The 15,571-nt window shown below is 37.1% G+C and overlaps 1 protein-coding gene across 3 annotated transcripts in view; it reads left to right on the forward strand.

Annotated features, from left to right (window-relative positions):
* Positions 1 to 266: 266 nt before the first annotated feature.
* The window catches only part of PRRC1 (proline rich coiled-coil 1), a 32,227-nt gene continuing 16,922 nt past the window's right edge, over positions 267 to 15,571 (forward strand). The window contains exons 1-6 of one of the 3 annotated variants that reach the window (XM_033110784.1): positions 267 to 399; positions 5,954 to 6,079; positions 6,693 to 7,082; positions 8,731 to 8,891; positions 11,308 to 11,410; positions 14,801 to 14,964. In XM_033110784.1, the coding sequence (XP_032966675.1) occupies positions 5,974 to 6,079; positions 6,693 to 7,082; positions 8,731 to 8,891; positions 11,308 to 11,410; positions 14,801 to 14,964 (924 nt within the window). In that variant the 5' untranslated portion in view covers positions 267 to 399; positions 5,954 to 5,973. Of the gene's footprint in view, positions 414 to 5,953; positions 6,080 to 6,692; positions 7,083 to 8,730; positions 8,892 to 11,307; positions 11,411 to 14,800; positions 14,965 to 15,571 lie in introns of all 3 variants that reach the window. The other 2 variants (XM_033110787.1, XM_033110785.1) reach the window with 2 other exon arrangements.

A 15,571-nucleotide genomic window follows, 5' to 3' on the forward strand; every position in this document is an offset into this window, starting at 1 on the left:
TCACAGGATAAGTGAGCTACTGTTGGTAATAAGGGTGTCATTCTTGCGTGTGGGGTTGCGGAGTGGAAAGGACTACTACTAGGGAATGCTTCTGGAGAAAGGGAGAGCCAAGCCCAGGCGGGGAGAAGGATCTTTGGACCAAGGTACTCAGACAGGTTTTACCCGTTCCCTGGGGGCGGGGTTCTTGCGAGTGGGACAGGGCGGGGCGGGGCGGGGCGACGTGCGCCGACGTGGCAGCCGCAGGGGCGTGCGCCGCCGGTCGCCATCTTGGAGGCGGGGAGTTGGCGGAGTAGCTCCTGTCTGCATCTTCTTCGTCTTCTCCGACCCGTAGTCTTAACATCCCGACCTCCCTGTCCCCGACTTTTCAGCTGCCACGCAGACAATCTCTCGGGCCCCCAGGTGAGCGTGAGACGGTGAGCAGCGCGGGTGCATGCGGGAGGCGGCGGTATGGGATGCGGGCGCCAAAGCCGGGCGCCGAGGGGCGCAGTCCCTGCAAGGTGGGCCGGCGGGCCGGCGCCGCTGTAGGCGAGGGTCTTTTCGCAGCCCCGCAGTCGTTCATTCCAGGCGCGGGCTGTGGGAGCATGCAGCATGCAGCCCGGACACTGGTGCGCTTTGCTAGGCAGACCCACCCCGCCGCGCGGGTTGCACTGTGGGTGCCGTTCGGGGGACTTGTTCCGGTCCTTTGGTCTTGTTCAGGGACCGAGGCGGGAGTCCCTGGTGATTTGGCTCCACCTTCCAGCGCGCTGCCCGCGGGGGAAGTACCGGTGCCTGGCGCCCGCTGACCTTAGCCCGGCCCAGCTCGGCCTGGAGACGTGGCAAAGCCGGGGGTAGGCCGCTCCCGCTTTGGAAACTCCTAGGTCCACAAACCCGGGACAGGCAATGGGAAGTAGCTTGTTTCCTCGTAGGTTCCCGGGTCAGTGCCTAGCGCCGTTCCAGGAGGCTTTCGTACTCTGCTCTTTGGTATTTCCTGGGACCTGCTGCAGGCAAATTTACTCAAACCCACATCCTACTTTGGCAGAATTTATATCCAAGAGAGGTTTTGTCATTCCAAGTAGTTCTGAGAGACAACCGTTACATGTCTTAGAACATGACACATTTTGGCATTCCATTCTTTCTCCTGTACAGCCGCTATTTAATTCAGTGAACATTTATGGAAGTTTATTTGGGGATCAGAGCTGAGAATGCGGAGACCAAACCCAGACCCTGCTCTAGCGTTCAGTGTGGTAGTACAGACCACCGTGTTTTGCACCAGGAGTACATCAGCAATAATAATTGCTTTCAGGGTTTTTATAGTTATCAAAGCTCCATTATTCCGTTTCTTTTCTTGTATCTGTATAAGTAGCCATCCACTTTAATGTTGGCACATTAATATTACTTTTGTGCCCAGACTTGAGCACAAAATTTCCCCACTCTGACACTTCTCTCTTAATTTATCACAATAGCTTTTCCGCAGTAGAAGGTATTACATTTATGTACACCGAATTTACCCAGTATTGTCATTAAGCCAGTTCTCATAGTAAAGCTTTTAAAGACAAAGAAATTGAACAGTTAAATTCCGTGTTATGTGTTGTATTCCGTTGTACAAGTTCTTTATCCAACAAATTTGTTAATTTGTTAAGGATCAGGGTTATCTTTAAATCTGACTTTCTTTAAGCTCTGTAAGGAATTGGTAGCCTCTGTAGTAGGAAATGAATAACTAATAGAAAAATGGGAAGATAAAAAAGAGAGCTTTTGCTGGGACTGATAAAAATCCCCTGAGGGCTTGTTCTGTTCCATGTTATCTACCTTCGGTGAAATGAAAGGATTTTGCCTCCCTGGATCCTTGATCTCTACTTACTGGGATACATCTTTCCTCTTCATTCACAGCCAAACTTTTTGAAAGTGTTGTGCACCTTTGCCTCACCTCCCACTCCTTAGTCCAATTCAGACTGGCTTCTATCCTCACTCCTTCCATGGAAACAGCTCTCACTACATTCATCTCCAGTTTGGCAAATCCATTGAATTTTTCAGAGATCATCCTCTTTGGTGTCTCTGCAGACTTTGATATTGTTACCTGTTTCTTCCTTGGAATATTCTTTGGCTTTTGGATACCACAGTCTCCTAGTTTTCTTCTTATCTTTCTGGTCCTCTCTCATGCTTCTCTGCGAGTTTGTCTTCTACCTGGCTATTCTTCAAGGATTGGTTGTATCATCTCCTTTCATTTGGTATTCTCTTCCTAATCTCGTCTCAGAACATGACTTTAGAGACTATATCGCTAAGAAACCCAGACTTACATGGTTTCTAAGCTGCAGACCAAGTCATTGTCTTTCCTTGGATGGTTCAAGGGGCTTAAGCTCAGCATGTCCAATATTAAACACTACATAATCCGCTGCCCCAAAATGACATCAAACAAATACCTTGACCGCTTCCAGTGTTCCCTATCTTAGTGAACGGTACCACCATGTATCTAGTTGTGTAAGTCTTGCCTCCCTCCCTCATTGCCCCCATTACCAGTCTACCAGAGTCTTACCACCTAAACATTTCTTGAATCCACTCTTTTCCATCCCCACTATCATCACCTTAGTCTAAGCCGGAGTTTCTCAACCTTGACATTAATTCGGACCCACATAATTTTTTCATGTGGGGGCTGTCCTGTGTGTTGCAGGATTTTTAGCAGTATCCCCGGTCTTTACCTACTGAGGCCAGTAATACCCCTCTAGTTCTGACAACCAAAAATGTCTCCGGACATTGCCAAATGACCCCTGGGGGGCAGAATCACCCTCTTCCCCACCTCCCTAGGTGTCTAGGGTGTTATCACTTCCTATTTGAACTACTTCTGCATCCATCTTAATGGTCTCTTCATTTACTCTGACTGCCTTATGGCCCAGTCTGCATGCTGTCATCAAAAGGATATTTTTAAAACACAAATATCAATTGTCAAAAGTTGGAACCCACCTAAATATTTTCAGCAGATAAATGAATAAACTATGGTACACGTATAAAATGGATTACTATTCAGCAATAAAAAAGAACCAACTATTGATACATTCAACAACTTGATGGATTTCAAGGGATTTGTGCTGAGTGAAAAAAGCCAATCTCAAAAGGTTATATTCCATGTATGATTCTATTTCTGTAGCATTCATGAAGTGAGAAAATGTTAGAGAACATTTGGTTGCCGGGGCTTATGGTTAATGGAAGGGTGTGACGGAGGAGCAGCATGAGGGGATTTCTGGGGAGTGATAGAACCATTGTGTATCTTGCTGGTGGTTACACAAGTCATTGCATACGAGGTCTGACAATTAAGTTCATGAACTTGCCACCATGCGCTTACATTGGCAGCACTGTACAAACAGCTCAATAAGATTTCATAACCTTGGTATATCACAGATATGTTCTTGTCGATGTGTGGTGGTGTCTTGCTGGGTGGCGTTCATTATGTTGCATGTTTTTGTGTGTCGTCACGAGAATGTCTGAGAAACTAGAGCAATGAACAAACATTAAATTTCTTGTTAAACTTGGCAAGAGTGGAAGTGAAATCAGGGACATGTGAGCCCAAGTTTATGGGGATAATGCCATGAAGAAAACGGCAGTGTACAAATGGATTAAACGTTTTTCTGAAGGGAGAGAACGCATCACTGATGAAGAGAGGTCAGGGTGGCCACTAGCAAGCAGAACTGACCTAAACATTGTAAAAATTCGTCGAATTGTATGTCAAAATCGTCGACTGACTGTGAGAATCATAACAGACCAAGTAAACATCAGTAGAGAAACAGTTAGGAAAATGTTAACTAAAAATCTTGACATGAGAAAGGTGTGTACAAAAGTGATTCTGAAGGAGCTCATTGATGAACAAAAGCAAAGGAGAGCCAAAGTTTGCCAAGACATTTTGGAGAGGCAAGACGATGTTTTGGGCCATGTTATCACTAGTGATGAAACATGGGTGTACCAATACAACCCTGAAACAAAGCATCAAAGTGTACAATGGAAGTCAGACAATTCTCCACGACCGAAAAAGTTCTGTCAGTCCAAATCAAGAGTCAAAATGATGTTGCTAACCTTTTTTGATATCAGAGGGATTATTCATTATGAATTTGTACCAACTGGACAAACAGTTAACCAAGTTTACTGTTTGGAAGTGTTGAAAAGCCTGCGTGAAAAAGACGAAAATGACCTGAACTTTTCACCAACAATTCATGGCTCTTGTGTCACGACGATGCACCAGTTCACAGGGCACTGTCTGTGAGGGAGTTTTTAGCCAGTAAACAAATAACTGTATTTGAACACCCCCCCTACTCACCCGATCTGGCCCCCAGTGACTTCTTTCTTTACCCAAAGATAAAGGAAATATTGAAAGGAAGACATTTGGATGACATTCAGGACATCAAGGGTAATACGATGACAACTCTGATGGCCATTCCAGAAAAAGATTCCAAAATCAATTTGAAGGCTGGCATTGGTGCATAGCTTCCCAAGGGGAGTACTTCGAAGGTGACCGTAGTGATATTCAGCAACGAGGTATGCAGCACTTTTTCTAGGATGAGTTCATGAACTTAATTGTCAGACCTTGTATGGTGAAACTTCATAGAACCACGCATGCGTGCACACGTTTGCACTCTCACGTTCATGTGCACGCACACGAGCACAAATATAAAAACAGGTGAAATCCTAATAAGGTTGTAGTTTAGTTACTGGTGGTGTACCAGTTTTAATTTCCTGGGTTTACCTGTACTATAGTTATATAAGATGCTATTCTTGGGAGAAGCTGGGTTAAGGGTACTCAACTCTGTTCTATTTTTACATCTTCTTATGAGTCTAAAATTTCTTCAAAAAAGTTAAAAGACAAAAATGTCACTCCCAGTTTAAATGCCCTAGAGTGAGTGACTTTCTATGCTTAAAAACCCAACTCCTTGGCCCGGCTTATAAGGCTCAGCGCAGTCTGGGCTCTTGCCTATGTCTCCAGTCTTCATTCTTTTGTTCCTTACCACATGGGTGTTCTTGAATGTGTCTTGTTCCCTCTACCTTATAGGGCCTTTATACCTTCTTCACATTCACTTTTTCTAGAATCTGCTTTCCTAACCTCCTTTTCCTTGCCTAATTAAATTCTGTGCATCCTGCACATCTCAGCTTCAATGTACAGTTCATTGTACTTTGGTATTATTCTTTGATTAACTCCTGTACTGGATTGTTAGCTTCCTGTTTATGCTTCCATTGTGTTTCCAGAGGTACCAGTACAGTGCTTCACAAGCACTTGACCTTTAGTGAATATTAAATGAGTAAAAAACATCAAAAACAAATTTGGTATATTGAGAAGTTTTGAGTTTATACTGGAGACAGGCTTTAAAATATGTAATTTTTAAAGGCGTTTTCCCATATTTTGTAATCCATTATCATGTTAGAACCCTGATATCTAGTGGCATTTTTGCTATAGTTAATTTCTGTAAAACCTGAGACATATTTAGCCATTACTGGGTATGTTTGAGAATGTGAATTAGGAAAACCGAGAATTGAGCACACTTTATTATTATTTTTTAATGTTAACAGGAATAGCCCACATACAGTGCCTTACAGGGAGAGAGGAAGTGTTTCAAAAATACTTAAATAATTTATTTTTATTTTAAATGTAATAATGACTGGAACCTAGATATAAATCTAACATTCATTCATGTGACAGAAATTAGTAATTTACTATTTGAGATATATTGGATAATTATATAGTTAACATAAAATTATTTGCAAATTATAAATTATGTATATGAAAATGCCGCAGATTATTTGCAATATTCTCACACTGTGTTTTTTTTTTTAGGAATTTTGACAGACCCTTCATTTGGAAATACGTGGCATTATAAACATAATGACAGACATCTGTCCCTTAATAATTATTCTTTTAAATTACTCTCTAACTATACAAGCTTTAAAAATAAACTTTTGACTACTGTGTAATACTTATTACATTTTTGTATTTTTACAGTACACTGTAATTGAAGAAAAATGATGGAAGAGAGTGGAATAGAGACAACACCACCTGGCACTCCTCCTCTAACGCTTTCTGAACTGGCTGCTGCTGCTGCAGTGTCTTCCACCACAGTTCCTTTGGGTACGTGGATTTGTCTCGCATCTAGTTTTGAAGATAATGAAGACACTGTTACCTTTTCTCAGTCAATTAAAAAGACAATGCGTATATTAGAACTTCTGATCTTTGCCAAAATGAAGGGGAAAAGCCTTTTTTAATTAGTCCCAAAGACAGAAAACGTGTATGTTTTTCTTTATAAAGGTAACCTTTTGTTTCTTACACTCATATTGACTATAAATCATCTTTCTTATGACAAAAATATCCTAAAAAGTTTTGTGTCATGTTCTATGACTTTTGGTGATTGGCCTTCCAACCAAAGTTTTTGAGCCTTCAGTGTGTATGTTTTTATGCTCATTTCAGCAGGAGTTAAAAATGTCTTTGTTTTATTAAAACACATAAAAACACAAAGATCTACTTATGAACAATACCATAATTTTATATAGCTGTTCTTTTACTTATGAGAGTTAAGTCATTTACACTAATCATGTTTGTTGTATAGTCTAAATTACACATTTTAAAAATAATTCTTGAGATATAGACTGTTAAAAGTTTTGCAAGAAAGTAATGAGATACTTTGAAAACTAAGTGAAAAGCATTTCCAATTTTGTGAGTTTTTTTCCTCCTCTCTTTTTTCTAGCTGCAACCAGTTCTTTTTCTTCTCCAGATGTGTCCTCCATGCCATCGTTGGCACCCCACGCATACTCTACCCCTCAGCCGTCCCTTCCTCCTGTGACGCCATCAGCATCGTTGCCTTTTGTGCCTCCCTCACCAGTCCCTTCTGCCCCACCACTTGCTACTTCTATGCCAACTCCTGTTTCTCCACCCTCTGCTGCTGCCTTCGGTAATCCGCCTGTGTCCCACTTCCCACCTTCACCTTCTGCCCCAAGTCCTGTTCTGTCTGCACCCTCTTCGGGTCCTCCTACATCAGGATTTGCTGTTGGTTCAGCTTATGACATTACAAGGGGACATGCAGGAAGAGCTCCGCAGACACCCCTGATGCCATCATTTTCTGCACCTCCCGTAACAGGTAATTAATTCTCTCTTACTAATACTTTGAAATAAATGGCTATAGCTGATGTTTTTTCTTTTGTTTTAGTGACAGCTTTACTGAGTTACAATTTACATACCATACAATTCTCCCATTTAAAGAGTACAACTCAACAGTTGTGAGTGCATTTACAGAGTTGTGCAGCCATTACAACAATCAGTTATAGAACCATTTAATCACCCCCAAAGGAAACCCCGTAACTATTAGCAGTCACTCCCTCCTTCTTCCCAAATCCTAATAGCCCTCAGCAGCCACTAATCTACTTTCTCTGAATTTGCCTATTGTGGACATTTCATATCAATAGAATCTTATAATACGTGGTCTTTTGTAACTGTCTTCTTTCACTTAGCATGAAATTTTCAGGGTTCATCTATGTAGCATGTGTCAGTACTTCATTCCTTGCTATGGCTGAATAATATTCCATTGTATGGATGTATCAGATATTGTTTATTCGGTTCATCAGTTGAACTTTTGGGTTCTTTACATTTGTTGGCTATTATGAATATTGCTTTTATGAACATTTGTGTACAAGTTTTTGTGTGAACATATTTTCATTCATCTTGGGTATGTACATAGGCATGGAATTGCTGACTTTTGAAAACTGCCAGACTATTGTCCAAAGCGGCTCTCACCAGCAGTGTACGAGGGTTTCAGTTTCTCTGCATTAATGTTTTAAATTCATTTTTTTGGTTTTCAGAGTTTGACTATTCTCATGTTTTTCCCATTTAAATTATTAAAATAAACCTGCTGTAACTTAGTATGTGATTTTTATATTTTGTAAAACTTAGTAGTACATGATTAGTACATAGAGTGTCAGACAAAATTTCAAAATTTTATCCTAGCATTTTGTGCACTTATAGAGAAACATCAAGGTGAAGTTTGAGAGAAAAAATTATCAGGACTGAATGGTCCAGGGAGTTTTATTTAGCCAGGTGAAAATTCAAAACCAAAGAAAAGCTCATGTGTGCCTTAAGTTGGTGGTATTGGGCCATTTCCTTTTCTAGGTCATCTATGTCTACTATTTAAGCTTCCCTGGAATGCTTGCTGGAAACCAGTATCAAAACTTCATCTGGGAAGCAACTTTGTTGTGATTTGTATTATCCAACTTGGTATATCTACCTTTACAAATAAAATTTCTTGCAGAGTACAAGTATTATACCCATGTTTATGTATATGTGAATTTTCTTTTTTTTTGGGGGGTTAAAATAGGGTATATAAAGTATGTGTACTAATTGTTATATGTGATGTGCTTGGGTGCTCACGTCAATTATTTTTATACATAAAAGAGATTAGAACTATGGTGTCCACATCCAAGAGCTAAATAGAGCAAACATGAAGTACGTGAATATATATATTTATATTTATATTTACATTTATATATTTATTTTCAGGACAGTTGATGTGAGCCTATGAAAAGAAAGACATTTCATTTTGGGAATTTCATTTCATTTGTATTTTATAATGATTTAGGTGATTTGAGTTCATAACTCAATCTTGAAATGCCTGAGTAAGTAATGTAGTTACATTATTCAAGGTATTTTGAACTACTCACCTCATATATCTTCTTTTTATAGGAAATAGTTTATGGAATAAATTACATCTATTAAACCTTTTTGCCATTAACTAGGTGTTTTGCCAACTCCTATTACTCAGCAAGCCAGTCTGACATCTCTGGCCCAGGGACCGGGAACCACATCAGCCATTACTTTTCCAGAGGAACAAGAAGATCCTAGAATTGTTAGAGGTCAGGATGAAGCATCTGCTGGTGGACTCTGGGGTTTTATTAAGGTAAGCAGTGTTTACTTTAAAAACCATGATTAATTTTTAAATTTTGAAAGTAATAGATGTTCGGTAAGAGAGAATCTGAAAATACAAAATGGTATAAGGGAAAAAAATCCTTTTGAGTCTTATTACCGCTTTTCCATAGTTCCTCTTGGTCTTTTGTATGTGCACATCTATGTAAATGTACCTCTGTTTTAATAAAAATCAAATGGGGGTAGTGACATGTGGACACACGCTATTCTGTGTCTTTTGTTTGTCTTTACCCAGCAAATGTCAGGAACATCCTCCTAGCCATAAAATATTCGTCAGAGATGTTCTTTCTAGCTGCTTTGCCCTGCATGCCATTGCATTTATTTCCCATGTTTTATTTTGCAAAAGTGCTTTGGCATTTTCTAATTGTAATTCTTATCAATAAAACTATGATGATAAGTTTTATCTTATATCCAAATCTTTATGTTCATCTCTGTTTTGTCAGGATTAATTCCTGATGAATGTCAGAGTAAACATTTTAACAATTACTGATACATATCACTCTCCAGGAAGGTTATACCAAAAGACTGTCACAGCATTTTTCACTTATTAGCACTTATTATTAACTTGAAATGCAATGTTTTCTAATTTGATAGGCAAAAAATAATGCCTTGTTTTTATTTGCATTTCTTTGTTACTGAAGTTAAACATTTTTTATGTGTTTGTGTTTGGGTTTTTTTTTTGTTTTTTTTTTTTTTGCTATTTATAGTTCGCTTTTGTGAAATCTGTGTTCTTTGCCTAGTTTTGAATTGGGATGATTTTCTTCTCTTAATGAATTCATAAGAGCTCTTAATGTATTAGGAATATTTTATTATATGCTATTATATGTTGCAGTTTTTTCCATTTTTACCATTTACCTTACATTTTAATGTTATGCTTTTTGACACAAAAGCTTCTAAATTTTCAGGACTCAATTTTGTCAGTCTTTTTTCAATTTTTTTAATGATAAAAATGACCTTTTCCTACCACAATATATGATAAATGTTTTTCTGCGATTTCTTCTAATTCTTTTATAGTTTCTTTTTTCACACTTACCAGTTTAATATAGCTGATACTGACTTTACTGTATTATATGAGGTAGAAATCTAATTTTCTTCCTGCTGCTTACTTGACTGTTCCAACATCCCAGTGATTTGATGTGTCACCTTTATCATAGTTACTGCATTGTGTGTTAGTGTTGGTTTCTGGACTCTGTATTCTATTCCACTGCACTGCCTTGCAACAGTACAACACTTTTAATTATTATAATTCTATTGTATTAATATTTATTGAAAGCTTACTCTGTGCTAAGGTGGGGATAGGGAGATGTTCGTTGATTGGTAAGCTAAGGTCAGTTCCAAATCTCTATATATAAGAGCTATCACTTCTGCTTGTTAAGAGGGTGTGTCATTGTATCTGTTATCAGTTGTAATACCTAGTTCAACTCCACAGGTCTTATAAATAACTCTTGATATTCAGCATAAGGTTGGTCCACAATCTTAAATATCAGTGTTAATGAATCACCTTAGTTTAAGGTTGGAAGAGGTGGAATCAATGACCTGTTAGCCAGATGCCATCTTGGAGTCATTGCTTTCTCTAATGTCTTTTACCATGGGAGAAGTATAGCACAAGACGGAAGTACTCAGACCTGTTCCTCTGTCTAGTTGTATGGTTTTAAAACTCAGGTGGGTGCAAGACCTATTAGGGGATCATTTCATAAGTTATATAAATGTCCAACCACTATTCTGTACACTTAAAACTAATACAATATTGTATGTCCACTGTAATTGAAAAATAAATTTAAAAGAATCCAGAAGAATAGGTCCGGCTTAAAAGGGAGAATTTGGGAATGAACAAAACAAGCAATGGGAGCTAGGAAAAAAGAAGAAACTTTAGTAGAACATAACAGAATATTATATGCTAAGGTAATAGGTAATTGTTTTAGGGGAATAAAGATGAGAAATGTTTTCACTATTATTTTTTACTATTTTTATTTTGTATATTATATGGGTCTATGGAGACATCTAATTACAGTCTTAATTTGGGACCTTGATGGGTAAGTTTTGTCAATATTTTATGGAAATAAATAAATTGAAATGAAATAATGTATACGTATATAGAGAAATGAAATAAATATATATATACACACATATGTATATGCACTATGTATGCTTCTGAGGCCAGTGCTACACAGAGTGTGATCTGCAGACACTGCTGTAGGTCTCTGATAAGTTGGGAGTAAGCATTTTGAAACTCAGTAGCAATTTAACATTGCCATAACCTTGTTTTTCTTATCCTTTGCAAAGGTACAGGTCTGTGATGCATTGGAAACCTAAGAAAACAATTTCTTTCATTATCAGGTGATTATGGTGTTCTTTGCTTAGAATGGGTATTTATATTTTATTTTATGCAGGGTGTGGCTGGAAATCCTGTGGTGAAATCTGTGCTTGATAAAACAAAACATTCCGTAGAAAGCATGATTACAACGCTGGACCCTGGCATGGCTCCGTATATCAGTATGTACTTAAGATAGACCAGCATCTGCCATATTTTTTCAAGTTTATGCCATTGTCAGCCACTCATTGTAATTCCACAGATCTGTAATCAGTGGAAATCCTCTTACAGTCTTAAATTGTCAAGACTTAGTTTGGGCATTTTTGTTTCATCTTTTTCTTAGTTAAATACCATTGAATACATTTTTTGAAAACTCCTCAGAATGAGCTTTGGAGGAGTAAAAATGATATGAATTAATAATATACATGCTTACTGATTTTAAGTGTGAATATGGTTAGTGTTGCTTTATATGAATTTTATTCACTGTTGATATTTATTCATATTTGATTTTGGCATTTCTCCAGTTACCTATTTTAATTAAATGTGTTTATGCTTAACTCAGAAATATTATTTTTAGAGGAAGTTAATCTATTTCTTAAATAATATCTGATTACTGTAATAGGTTTGTCATTGTGAAAGCTGTTTTAACCCCTTTTTTAATCCATTATGTGAAAAACATAATCACTTAGCAGTATCAGTGATCAATTATTAGTAATTCTGTTGAAGTAACTTGCAGGCCAAAGCTGTGTACCAGGTACCTGAATAGAGATTCAGTGGCCTTAACAAGCCAATAGTTCCCACAAGTCTTGACTTTTTGTTGGTAGTTTACTATCTGGTACGTGTCAGATAACAGGATCTAACAATAAGTACCATTTGTTAAATACTTGCTCTTCCAGGCACTAATTCTCAAAAGAGCTCTGCAAGGTAGGTATTATTTTCTTCAAGTTTTTGATGAGGAACCTAGGTTCAGAGAGATTTAAGTTATCCTAAGTCCCACTTGGTGAAGCCAGATTGAACCTATGCCCAGTTTTTTTACACTTAGCCACTTTGCTTCCCTTGAAGTAGAAAATTGAATCAGGAATTAAATCAGCTGAATTATTCTTGGTGTTTTACCTGCCAAAGGATTTAGAAATAGGACCCTACCATGTATGTTGATTTTATATATTAATAATAAAGTTTGAAATAATGAATGAATCACATATATTCTTTTTTTCCAAAGTACTTATTTTGAATGAAAGAGAAAAAGGAATCAGTATATTTGGAGCTCTTGCTGTTTTAGTGGGTAGTATGTTTGACTGTGAGAGCAGTTATTAGGTTGGTACAAAAGTAATTGCAGTTTAAAAGGTTAAAAATTGCAAAAACCACAATTACTTTTGCACCAACTCAATATTTTACTTATTCTTAGAGCAAGCCATGTGAGGTGATAGGTATTTTTTCTATGAAGAAACAAGCTCAGTGACTTCCCCAGTATAATGAAGCTAGAAAAAGTCAGTACTCAATTAAGGTGGTTTCTCAAGCCAGTAGTCTGCGTGACATCAAGAAAAAGGCAAAAAACCAAGAAGGGGGGATAGAAAAGAAAGATACAAAGTGAAATTTATATTATTAGATAATAACATAACATATAATCTTAATCAGTAGCTTTCATGAGTCTTGACTATGTTGGCAGCTTTAAAAAGTAATACTGAGTGTGAAAAAGCTGACGCTTGCCTAACAGGCAGCAAAGCAAGACCATTCTTATCTAAAAAAACTCAAGGTGAAACAAGATATTTTAAACAAATATTCTAAAAATCACTTGATTTTATAATTTTAAATGTATCAGAAAAGCACAAGAGCTATTAGAAATGGAGTTTAACACAGTTTAACTTACTACATTCTTTTAATCAGTTCTCCCGCCGTTATTGTGAAAGGTGGCACTCATCACAAAAGGACTGGAAAACACTTTGAGTGCAAGCTTAATGGAGTAGTACTTGGGTAGGGTCAAGAGATATGTCCCATGTGGAGGAAAAAAACAGAGAAAAAGTGTATTTTTCCTCTTCTCTCCTATGTGAGCCATTCCTTTTAGGTTTTAGTAATTTCTGAAATTCCAGTAAAGATGGGATGTAAGGAACATTATGTCAGTCAGGAAAAAGGGGATCCATAATACAAAACACAAATATTTGAAAAATATTTTCAACTGGTCCACAAGATATTGGAAAAACTTAGCATTGTTTCTGGGCAAAATGTCTTATAATACAAACAGCTTTCTTGAGGAATTTCTTTTACCAGTGATAGCCTAATGCCAAGTAGCAAAATATGCAGTACTTAGAACCAGGCCTTTGGATTCAGTATATCGCAAATTGTTAGATCAAGATTTTTAAAATAATTAGGTATATTTGATCAATTTACTCTAAATAGTACACAGGTTTTTTAAATAATTTAAATATTAAAAATGTTTTAAAGTATTTTAATATTTTAGCCTTTTTAATTTCAAGTTTTATAAAAGTTGGTATTTCATTTTTTATTGCATATTTGTGTTAGGACAGTAATAGATGTATAATTTATAAGTATCCCTTTGTGGTATGAGCTTTTTTTTTTTCAATGATGGGGACATATAATTTTAAAAGTGTAATTCCCACATTTTAAACTATTTTCTAGATAAAAAGCACATTTAATGGTAGTCTTTGTTTAGTGCAGAACTTCTGTGCATCTCTTTAGCAAATTGTATCAGTAACAGGCATTTTCATTTTCTATAGAGTATCTCATATGTATAACTTATACTTCATAAGCCAGTTATTTAATTTCTATGATTGCTTCACAGCTGAAAGATTGGCAACTATGGCATCTATAGGGTGTTACAGTTTTGTGTATAATAGATGTCTGTTTATTATACCAAAATTATACCATTTTGATTTTCAACCTTAAAATTGCAAGAAATGTATCTATCCAAAGTTTAAACTAATCAGAAAATGAAATGACTAAATTAATAGAGGAGTGTAGTAGAAAACAAACTAGTTTCATAGTAGCTGTAACACCATTTCTCAAATTGATGTTTATAGAACACTTTTTGGGAGCTATTATTAAATGCTAAAAAAGTATTCCGTGAACAGATTTAAGTATGGAAAATGTTAGGTTAAAGCCATGATTTTTAATTGTTGGATTTCTCAAAATCTTCATGCTAATGTGTATTGTAAATTTCCAAGAAAGAAATATGGTGTGCAGCAAGCATCTCCCAAGCTTAACTGACCACAGAGAGCTGTTTTCAAGGGGAGGTACTAATATATTCTGGAACAGTATTTCATAGAATATAGAACAATGTGGTGTTCTATTTGTGACAGATATGATACTCAGAACCATTAGAAGGTATGTGACATCTTCTGGTTGCAGATAGACTGCCGCAGATAATGCATTAAATTTTCATTTTTAAAACTAAGGAAAATTTGGTAGTTCAGGGCTAAGCACTTCTTGGAATAAAATGGCTATATGTTGCATCATTCTGTGAGGTTAGTAATAATTATGCAAATAAAATGTTAGAGTATGATAGTGATTATGAAAATTTCATTATTTTAATTGAAATTTTCTTCTGGTCTTTGTAGAATCTGGAGGTGAACTGGATATTGTAGTGACTTCCAATAAAGACGTAAAAGTTGCTGCCGTCCGTGATGCCTTCCAGGAGGTCTTTGGTTTAGCTGTGGTGGTGGGGGAGGCCGTGCAGCCCAATATTGCCCCGCAACCAGTGGGCTATGCCGCGGGACTAAAAGTGAGTCAGGGAGCACCTTTTCAGGATATAACAATTGGCAATTTTTTCATAATTCTGATAATCCTATGGTCTGTAGGGAGCTAATTGGTTTTTACATACTAAAATAATGATCAGCTTGGTTTTTAATTAGACAACTCTGTAGTGTCATGAAGACATAGTAGAGTTTTAATTTAAAGATACCTAAGATGGGTTTTGATTACTGGGGGAGAGAAGGAAACACACACAAAGAGAGTAAGTAGTTAGTCCTAAAAGAGATCTTCTTAACCCAGTATTAACATTCAAATCAATTGCTAAAGATATAACAACTGTCAAATCCCGTAAGCTTTGTATTACTATCACTATTAATACTTGACGCTTATGTACTTCTTCAGGGTTAGGTCCCTGTGAGCCTCTAGTCACAGCATTTTTGCCAACCAATCAATACATAACTCTCTTTATGTCCACTTCTGTTTAAATACAACTCAGTGTATATATATGATTCTTTAACATTGAACTCGCGCTGCTGATAGTCGTATACCGAATTCATGCCTAAAGGAGGTTTATCTCACACATATTTTCTCCATAAGGCACATCACAGTCTTGTGCTTAGAAACACTAGACAACACTT

The sequence above is a fragment of the Rhinolophus ferrumequinum genome, chromosome 7 (assembly GCF_004115265.2).
Source record: "Rhinolophus ferrumequinum isolate MPI-CBG mRhiFer1 chromosome 7, mRhiFer1_v1.p, whole genome shotgun sequence".
Taxonomy (NCBI): Eukaryota; Metazoa; Chordata; class Mammalia; order Chiroptera; family Rhinolophidae; genus Rhinolophus; species Rhinolophus ferrumequinum.